Source organism: Arachis hypogaea, chromosome 10, assembly GCF_003086295.3.
Source record: "Arachis hypogaea cultivar Tifrunner chromosome 10, arahy.Tifrunner.gnm2.J5K5, whole genome shotgun sequence".
NCBI lineage: Eukaryota > Viridiplantae > Streptophyta > Magnoliopsida > Fabales > Fabaceae > Arachis > Arachis hypogaea.
This window is the reverse complement of record NC_092045.1, coordinates 7691346-7701957: the sequence shown is the minus strand read 5'-3', so window position 1 is coordinate 7701957 and position 10612 is coordinate 7691346. Positions and strand designations below refer to the sequence as shown.

Genomic DNA, 10612 nt, shown 5'->3' with positions numbered 1-10612 from the left:
TGGGCATATATATATATATATATATATATATATATATATATATATATATATAGACAAAAATAATAAATTTTATTAATTTTTTATTAATATTTTTTTGTTATTAAATATTTTAAAGGGTAAAGTATATTTTTTGTTCTTTAAGTTTAACAAAAGTTTCAAAAATACTCTTAGGTTTTATTTTGTTTCAATTTTGTCTTAAAAGTTTTCGATTTGCATTAAATATACCTATGACGACTAATTTTTTAAAAAATTTAAAATCAATTCAACAACAATTTTATAAGAATAACTTTCAACACAAGCAAATTAAGCATAATTTTCATGTATTATTATTAGATTGATGTTAAATTTTTTAAAAATTTAGCCATTAAAAATATATTTGATGCAAATAAAAAACTTTTGAGACAAAATTAAAACAACATAAAACTTAAAAGTATTTTTGAAACTTTTACCAAACTTTGAAGATAAAAAATATACTTTATTCTATTTTAAATATTATATTACCGCAACTTGCATTCTATTTTTATTCTTGCAAGTTTCTTCACTCATCACTCATAGGAAAGAAATGGTATAGTGTTAGGGACGTTTAACTCCATAGATATCGTTGTCATGGTGTTATTTACAATAATGTCAAGCATCCAATTAGGAGGGAGGTTTATGCATTATTATAATAATATAATATAAGTTATAAAAATGATGGAGTTCCTTTCTATGCTGAGTCAAGGGAAAAAAAGTTAAATAATGAAGTTGAACTTAAGTTATATACCACCAAATAATTACTGTTTAAAATATTAACAAAAAAAATTGCATACATACCAACAGACATAAAGAGATGGTTCACCAAATTGTTTGAGGGTTCAATTCAACCTTCTATTTGCATTAATTACAGCTGAACTTATGAATTGATAAGTCAACTGGGAATGTATAAACAAATATATATGTCACGCTTGAATTATAACTATCTATATATTCAATTATTTTTGTAAATTTTTGTAATATAAATTTTATTTGAATTGTTTTAAGGAAAACGAAGGAAGATTGAAATGTATACACTAGGATATTACAACTTACTAAAAGATTGTCTGGTTTAATTAATTAATTAATAACTAGTGACAATGAAAAGTTGAAAACTAATAGTTCTTTTGATTGGATAATAATTGGACCCAGTTCACTAGTGATACCGCTTCTTTACAAGTTACAAATATGAAGGACAAATTTATGATGGAGAAATAGTTAAGGATAATTAACTAAGGTAATTAAGAATTAAGAATTCAATATAAAGCGAAACGCACGTAATCATAAAGTATAGTTTATGATATTTAATTTAAGATTCAATAATAGCTTAGTCCAAACGTGAGACAAAAAAAAAGGTTCCCAATAATTCAACCCCAAAAGGAACGTTTTCAATCTGTGGGCGTCGCAGTCGCATTATTTTTTTTTTTTTGTTGGGTGCAAAATCTTTTATTCAAATGCAACTTTACTTGTAAAGAATTAAAGATGCTAATAGTAGAAGACATTACAAACTTAATCTAGCAATAGCTTCGTTTCTAAATAAGCTTTTTATTCATGCTGAAAAAAAAATATTTTTTATTTAACATATTTTTAATATAAATTTTATTTTTTTATTACATATTTTATATTAATAACTAAGTTAATATTTATTTTTGGTGTATATATACTTATACTCATCATATTCACTTTACACACACAAATATATATATATATATATATATATAAACCCAAAACTTTTAATCCTTATTTGCATAACTCTTCTTCAATTCAGAAATCATTAATGCTGTTCATACTCTATCCAACCCCTCTGCAGCCACCCTCTCGCCGCTTTCCCTTCTCACCGCATTGTTACACCTCATCTTGCCATGATCCTCACTGCGTCGTGCTCTCTATTTGCGGCGTTCCTTTCCGTAACTTTGTCGTCGTGTTCATTTTTCTCTCTGTTACCGCGTCTCCCACTTTGTCCACTTCTCTATCCTCTGGCTCGCCATTGCGTTCCCCCACTGCGTCATTTCGAAAGAAGTCGCCATCTTATCATTTAGATTTTTTGTATAAAAGGGATAAGTATGATTTTGGTCCCTAAGGTAGAGGCTGAAAATTTATTTCGTCCTCCAACTTTTCTTCGCTCTAAAATGGTCCCCAAGGTTTCAGTTTGTTTTAAAATCGTCCTTCGGACGAAAATACCCTCCCCTCCCCTCCCCTCCCATCTTCTTCCTCAACACCCCTCTTCTTCCGTAACCCAGAAAAGAAAAACAGCCAACAATGGATAACAATAACAACAATGACAAAATTGAAAATCAGAATAACCCACCACCACCACCACCATTATCATCATGGTCATTATCATTATCATCAGAACCATTAACAAAATTGAAAATAAGAAGAACAACAAGCAGAAGCGGAAGAACAGCAGCAAACAAAGTTAAACCCAAAAGCTGAAGCTGAACCCAGAAGCTGAAGCAAAACAGAAGCAGAAGCAACACTAATGAAATCAAAACTCAGAAAAATCATCATCATCAAAACTCAGAAAATCATAATCTGAACTCAAACAAACAACAATAAAACTCAGAATCATCTGAACTCAAACAAACAACAATAGAAGAACAACAACCCAGAACTCAAAATCATCGTCATCGTCAAAACTCAGAACCCAAAATCAGAAAAACGATAATCATAATGGAATCAAAAGAACAACAACAACACAGAAACCAGATTGATAATCATAAGCATGCAGAAGCAGCAGAACCAGAAGAAACCACAAGAAACCAGAAACCGGCGAGGAGCAGCGGTGGCGGCGGCAGCGAAGAGCGGCGGCGGCGGCGAAGACCCTTCCCCTTCTCCTCTTCTTCCCGAAACTCCCACTCCCCCCTCTTCTCCCTTCGCGTTCCCTTCCCCCTTTCCCCGAAGAGCAGAGCGGCGGCGGCAGCAAAGAGTGGTGGCGACAGCGAAGAGCGGCGGCGGTAAGGAAGACCAGTGGCGGCGGCGAGGAGAGAAGAAGAAGAAGAAGAAGAAGAAGGTGGTGGTGCGGTGCAGGGTGGCAAAGCGGCGGACGGCGGGCAGCGGTGCGGTGGTGCGGCGGTCCCCTTCCCTTCCCCCTTCCCCCTCCCCCTGCCCCCTTTTTCTCGCCCCCACCCCTTTCTTTCTTTTCCCACCCCCCTTCTCTGTATCTATCCCTTTCTTTTTTTTTTAATTTATTTTATTTTATAATTTTTTAATGAAGGGTAGTTTGGTAATAAAAAAAATGAAATTAGTAAAAAGGACGATTTTAAAACAAACTGAAACCTTGGGGGCCATTTTAGAGCAAAAAAAAGTTGGAGAACGAAATAAATTTTCAGCCTTTACCTTAGGGACCAAAATCATACTTATCCATTGTATAAAATCTTGTTATTTTTGTATAGAATGGATACTTAAATCTCTATTCATATGGAAATTAATAATTAGTTAGAACTATCAAATAGATGGGAAATGAGGTTCCCGCGGAGAATGGGACTCCGTGGAGAATGGAGATGGGGAGCAATATTTTTCCATAGCGAAAAATGGGAACGGGGACAGAGAATAAATCTGAGAAAAGGAATGGGGAGCAGAGAAGCATCTCCCGCCCCTGCTCTACCCTATTGACATTCCTATATCCACGAGAGTCGAGATCGTATTGTGTTTTAAATATTAATTAAAAAAGTGAAAGTTTCATTAGAAGATAGGAAGAATTTGTTAAACTTTAATTTATATAGTCTAATTGATAGATTTCTTCCTTGTTTAAGATATTTCTACTTTTGGGTAAAATATGATTTCTTTGGAACACAACTCATTCACGGATTCACCTTTACATCCAACCTTGCTTGTGGGTGTAAAATCGATTGATTTCATTTTTAATATAAAATATATTTTTTTAAATAAGAATAAACTAAATATTTTTTCTTAAACTGTGATATTATAGCAATGAAGATGAAGAGAGTTGAAGCAGTGAAGCCTTTTGGAGCGTGCTTTGATGAAAAAGGCATTGGAAGCAAGAATGGGGTACCGGATGTGCCAGGTGTCAGTCTGGTATTGGATGAGAATCAAGGAGTGAATTATGAGATAAATGGACACAACTCAATGGTTGAAGTGAATAAGGATGTGATGTGTCTGGCATTTGTGGATGGTGGGAAAGAAACTAAGACTGGAATAGTGATTGGAGGGTATCAAATGGAGGATAGGATATTGGAGTTTGATCTCAGCACTTCAATACTCAGATTCGGTAACTCTCTCCTGCTTCATAACAATGCAAGTTGTTCAAATCCATCATCTTTAAATTTTTAATTAATTCACATTGCAACATCTTAATTAATTATTTCCACCTTGTTTTTTGTCCAGTAGAATAACATTGGATATATATGTCAAGCCCTAAGTGTATCTTATTTTTGGACCTTGAAAGTTTGGTTGTTGGGCCTATTGTGTTCTGTTTGCACTACCTAGACTGAAATAAACCTATTTATTGGGCCAATAAAATGCCCAATATCGTTAGAGTTTCACATGATCTAGCTAGTGCTGAGGTTCTGGACTTCTGGTTATGATAGTTACCTATTTCTTGGGCCTATATGGCATGTTGCTGATTTTATTTTGTAACTAGCAAGCTAGTAGTAGTAACTTATAAATGTAAACATGCATGGAACATCTCTACTTAACTACTTTAGAGATATGAATGAACGCAACTAGCACAAGTTACATGCATCTTCATCTTTCTTATTTAATTTCCTTTTGCCATTTGTGTATATTCCAACACAGCAGCTTACGAACGCAACCTTAGCTTGTTTCAATGCGTATATATCATCATGTAATAAACCACTTAAGGCAAGGGCAACTTCGTCATACAAAAAATATTATCATGCGTTATAAGCACCATTCTTACATTTCTTTTTCAGTTTTTCCTCTCTCCACAGAACTGAAATCTCTAATTGTAGTTGAGGTATGTATCTCTATCGCTTTCTCTGTGTTCTTTATTGTATTCATATTCAGTTCAATTTCATACATCATAAAAATGTTTGTGCATGAAGCATGTAGTTGGTTCTATGGTGGATTTTATAGTTCTGGATATATATTTACATTTTTGTATACATTGCATGCAAGGATGACCCACAAATGCAGTATTATATACACTTGATTAGAATACTATACTTATAAATGACTTGTATTTTTTCCCCTTCTCTTTCCATTTAATGTTTGTTCGGATTATTTTCATTGTGAAAATTAAAAAATTAAGGGAACTTTTCTCATACATCACATAAGTCAAGATATGGAACATTTGATTCAATCTCATCAATGTTTGAAATTAAGAGAAAATAAGTAAATTTGTTATGTGAATGGATATAACATATAAGTCCATATACAATGTCACCGAGACACCAACCTCAGAATGATTTCACATAGCTTGCTATTCAAGTAACAAAACTATACTTTTTAAGTGCAAATTGAAGGATACATATCATTGCAAACTTTGCATCTTCCTTCTTGACTAATCAATCATGATGCATGTATCATATACTTTTTTTTTTTGGGACTAATGGCAGTTTTCTTTATCATGTTTAATTAAGATTTATTAATTGTTTAAATGTATTCTTCTTAATGTTATTTCTTATGATATACACTGTTTGTTCATAGAATAATTTGAAGCTCATAAAACAAAACTATGGATAAAAAAGAGAGTGATCAATCTGCAACAAGAGGGACAAGCACTCCATCACACACCAAGGTAGTAGCTGGTCCTTCTGTTCCTTCACCTCTCTTAAGAGATCATCAACATTCTCACCATTACATCCACTACCACCACCTACAACAAGAAGAATTTCACCAAAAACTTCACAACTTTTGGGACAATCAGTACCGTAAAATTGAACAAGCGGCCGATTTCAGGATCCACAACTTACCCTTGGCTAGAATCAAGAAGATCATGAAGGCTGATGAAAATGTAAAAATGATATCAGCAGAGGCTCCTATTATATTTTCCAAGGATTGTGAAATGTTCATCATGGAATTGACAATGAGGGCTTGGAATAATGCTGAAGAGAACAAAAGGAGAACACTTCAGAAGAATGACATTGCTGCTGCAGTCACAAAAACTGATGTGTTTGATTTTCATGTTGATGTTGTCCCTAGAGATGAAACCGTGGACCTTAGTTTATATGCTGGTATAAGAAGAGGTGGATGCAATAATAATATTGTTCCTTGCAACTATTATGTGCCACCTCAACATGTTATGGGTCCACCACCATATGGTCCTCCAAGAATGCCTTTGGTGGGAAGACATGTTCCTAATCAAGATAATACTGACGAGCAGCAAAATAGTGAAAATACTACTCATGCTGTGTGTCCAAAGGAGCAAAATCATTCTTCAGATTCAGATGAATGAGGAGCAAGTAATGGTCACTTGGAGAAAATATATAATAGTGAGGACATAGCTATTAGATGCATGTATTTATTCAGCTTTGACTTCAGCCAGAAAAGTGTATTAAGTAGTCAGAATTCTCTCTTTCTTTTTATATATGCTATCCTTTTATTGTTGTTCATCTTAGTATAAATTATAAAATATGAATCTATTTTTCAATAGCAATTTCAGAAACAACAATGTAGATTTTTTTATTTTTTGTAAATATGTAGTCCAAGATAAGGACATACTTTGGATTTTACAGATTACTAGATCTATCAACATTTTAACAGTAGAAAAAGATAATCTAAAGTGAGAAAGTTTGTAAACTAATAAAGATGTTAATCACCCTTACATTTGTAACTTCTATTATGTGTGAATCCCACACTCACTAACTTGATTTAAGGGTGATTAGATATGACTTCTTCACTTTAGAGGAACTTAATCCTTTAAATTCATAAGAAAATGACATTTTAAAATAGATAAATATAATAAATTATAAGTACTCATAAAGTTAGGTTATTTGTAATAAAAGTATTGCCCCACACTTGTAACATTGATATATTATTCATGACAATAAAGAAACTTAATAATCTAAAACACAAAATTTGGTTGCACTATTAATATATATTGTAATAGCAGGACAAACTTGAAAAACACTACTTTGAGGGCTATTTGAAAAGTTTGTTCATCTTTGTGACCACCATGACATAGAGCCGATTTTTTAAGTCATACAAAAATTTGAAATAAGCATATCTCCACTTTCTAATGAAGAATATGACATCACACACTCCCCAAAAGCAGGTAGCAAAACCAACCCCCATGCCCATATAGAAAGATGACCAAAACTGAGAATCATCATCATCATCATTCAAAGGCTTTGTGCCACCAAATATACCATCATGTGAGCAACTTTTTGTAAGTGGAGGTCCACAAAGATCAAGATTTCTAATGTAGCTGAGTGCACCAAAACCTTAAAGTTGTGTCCCTGATGAGATTTTTCCTGTTAAGTTGTTGAATGACAGGTTCAAGTAACTAAGAAAAGACAGGTTTGACATGCTCTCAGGAATTTCACCTGAAAGTTGATTCCTTGATAAATCAAGGGACTCGAGTTCTCTCATGTTGCCAATTTCCTTTGGTATCTTCCCCACTATCTGATTGTGGGACAAGTTCAAGGAGTGCAATTCAGTGAGGCTAAACATTTGTGCAGGCATTGTTCCAAGCAGATCATTACTTGAAAGGTCAACAATGCGAATCAAATTCCAGTCTTCATATTCTAATCATTTACCCTTCATAAGCAGCATAAGATTTTCTGGTATGATATAACACATACCATCAATATAAAAGATGTAGCCAATTGCAATGACTGATCGAACATGGACAACCATAGCTGTGATATTGTTTATGTAGCTTGGTATGTGTCCTGAGATTCTGTTATCTGCAAAATCCAAGATAGTGAGGGAATGCATTTGGCATATCTGTGGTGAAATGGTACCAGCGAATTGATTGGATCTTAGTTGGAGAGCCCTTGCTTTGTGTGGAAGCCAGTTTGGTATACTTCCTGAGAAGCGATTTTCGCGAACATTCAGGATCAACAAGGAGTGACAATTTTGTAGTGAGAGAGGTATGCCTCCAGAGAAATTATTCTCATGAAAATGGAGTGATGTAAGATTTTTCAACAATCCCATTGACGGGGGAATCTTGCCACTCAGATCATTGTTTCCTATACTGATATGAAGCAACGATTTCCAATTCGTCCAGCAATCTGTAAGCCCTCCAGATAATTTGTTGTTGGACATGTCCAAGTACTCCAAATTGCTTCTTCTGTCCATGTTACGGCACAAAAGGGGAACCATGGATCCTGATAGAGAGTTGTTGTCTACCATGAAAACGCGTACACTTGATGATAATCTAGGGAGACCACCTTTCAAATTATTTGATGATAGTTGTATGAAAGAAGAATTAAGCAACACATTTGACAAGTCCCCATCTATTGAGTTGCCCACCAATTGGAGAAGTTCAATTTTGGATACAAAACTCCAAAACTTGTCTCCAGTCTCAAATGAAAATTTTGAGTTCGCAAAACCAAGGGACTTGAGAGATGTCTGTGTACACAACCATTGAGGAGGTTTAGGGCCAACAGGACCCAAAAATACACCATCAAGTTGGAAAGGAGGTATCCAATGTAAGTCAAAATCAAAGATGATGTCTGGTGATTCCACAAACAAGAACTTTAAATTTGATAGATTTGTGAAATGTTTTTCAGACACAACTCCTGTAAAGTAGTTAGACGTGGCCTTGAAGGCAACTAAAGATGACAGGTTTCCTATATTTATAGGAAGAGGTCCAGAAAATAAGTTTGAAGAAAAATCAAGGTATGTGAGATGCTCAAGTTTACCTAAGCAATCTGGGATTGGTCCATTTAAATCATTGTTAGACAAAATCAAGTATTTCAAGACTTGAAAATTTGGCATTGCCTTAGGTAATTCACCTCTCAAAAGATTATTGTCTAGGTAAATATAAGAGATATCACAAGTAAGATTGAATAACCAATTAGGCACCTCTGAGTGAATTGCATTCACGGAAAGATCAAGAACTTCAAGTGCAGTAAAATTAGCAAAATGAAGAGAAGGACTCATGTTATCAAGATGACAATCAACCAAGTACAACTCTGACAATGATGGAAGCATGGCCATTAACTGGACCCAATTAGTTTCCGTGCGAAGATCAATACCACTAAGGTCAATATATTTCAATGAGGAAGCACTAGAATGCCATTTCAAATTGTGAATTAGAAGGTTTAAATTACCTGATAGATCAAGGTAATGAAGACTTGAAGATTTTTCACACGGATAAGGAAGATTACCTAATGAAAGGTTATGACAACTTGGACTATTCATGGAATTATATGTCATAGCTAAGAAATCATGGTTACTCAAATCCAAGTGTTCTAAAAATTCCATTTGCAACAAAGATATGGGGATGTCACCTGAGAGACAGTGTGATTTATCAATGAAGTTATTATAACCATAGCCATTTATAAATGAACAAGGGAGATTGAGTTGTGTGACTCTACTGGTGAAGTTGTGACACACAACTCCATACCAATGGCAGCAATCTTGTTGAGAGGACCATGTAGAGAGGAGGCCTGATAGATCTATGGCTCCATTTTTGAAGTTCAAAAGGATTTGCTTGTCTTTCTCATTGCAGTGGATCTTGGAATCAGAACCGTGTATGCATGTGGTGAACATGATTGCACATAATGACCAAGCCAGAATGCTTGCTTGCTTGAAATTGGAAGGAAAGGAATCCATGGAATTGATAAAGGGTCTAACTAGGGGTAGTGGCTCAATGGCTTCAAGGGAAGTAGTTTACATGTTGTTCCCTGAATTCAAAGTTTATATTTATAATTCGAGTGGAGTCTACATTGTTTGTTTCTAATAGTGAATAACCTGTAAGTCAACACCATATTTTGCACATAATATATACATCTAATATTTTTGAGATAAGGTTTAATTTGGTCTCTAAATTTTTGCTTTATAACTATTTTAGTAATTTGGACATCTAATACTTTGTGTGTGTGTAATTAACTACTAGTATAGCATTTGAACAGTTAGTCTACGTCACACTAAGGGTATCAAAAAGTATCGAACTCAATTTGGTTTTTTAGGTGACTTAATGGCTCAATTTAGTCTATTGAAGGACCAACTGAGTCTCGAGCCTTTAATAAAATATCAGTTAACTATTGAGCTGCAACAATTGCAATTAATTATTGCACACATACATATTCTGTTGATTAAGTTAAAAACGAAATGATCGACTTGACTCATGGTTAAATAAGAAACTAAAACTAAACATGTTTAAAATTCAACCATCATCATGGAGTAAAAATTTAGCGTTGAAACTTGAAAATGGCATAACCAGTTGTGGTCCATAGGAGATAAGCAACTCATCAATTTCTATTGTTGTAACACTAAAAGTGACTTGAATGTAAAATTATCTTATGATGTCACTGCTAAATACTACGAACCTTCCCTCTAAAGACCAACAACAGATGCCTAGCTACTTGTGGTTCATAGGAGATAAGCAATCCATCACTGTCTATTGTAACACTTAAAGTGACTTAAATGTAAAATTATCTCATGATGTCACACTAAATACTACGAACCTTCCCTCTAAAGACCAACATCAAATTGCATGACTCCA

At 34.3% G+C, this 10612-nt stretch overlaps 1 protein-coding gene across 1 annotated transcript; it reads left to right on the top strand.

Annotated features, from left to right (window-relative positions):
- The first annotated feature begins 4846 nt into the window (after positions 1-4846).
- On the top strand, positions 4847-6548 carry LOC112715032 (nuclear transcription factor Y subunit C-3). The gene is made up of 2 exons (XM_029289580.2): positions 4847-4951; positions 5644-6548. The coding sequence occupies exon 2, from the start codon at positions 5672-5674 to the stop codon at positions 6389-6391; it is 720 nt and encodes a 239-aa protein (XP_029145413.1). The 5' UTR covers positions 4847-4951; positions 5644-5671; the 3' UTR covers positions 6392-6548.
- Positions 6549-10612: the final 4064 nt, after the last annotated feature.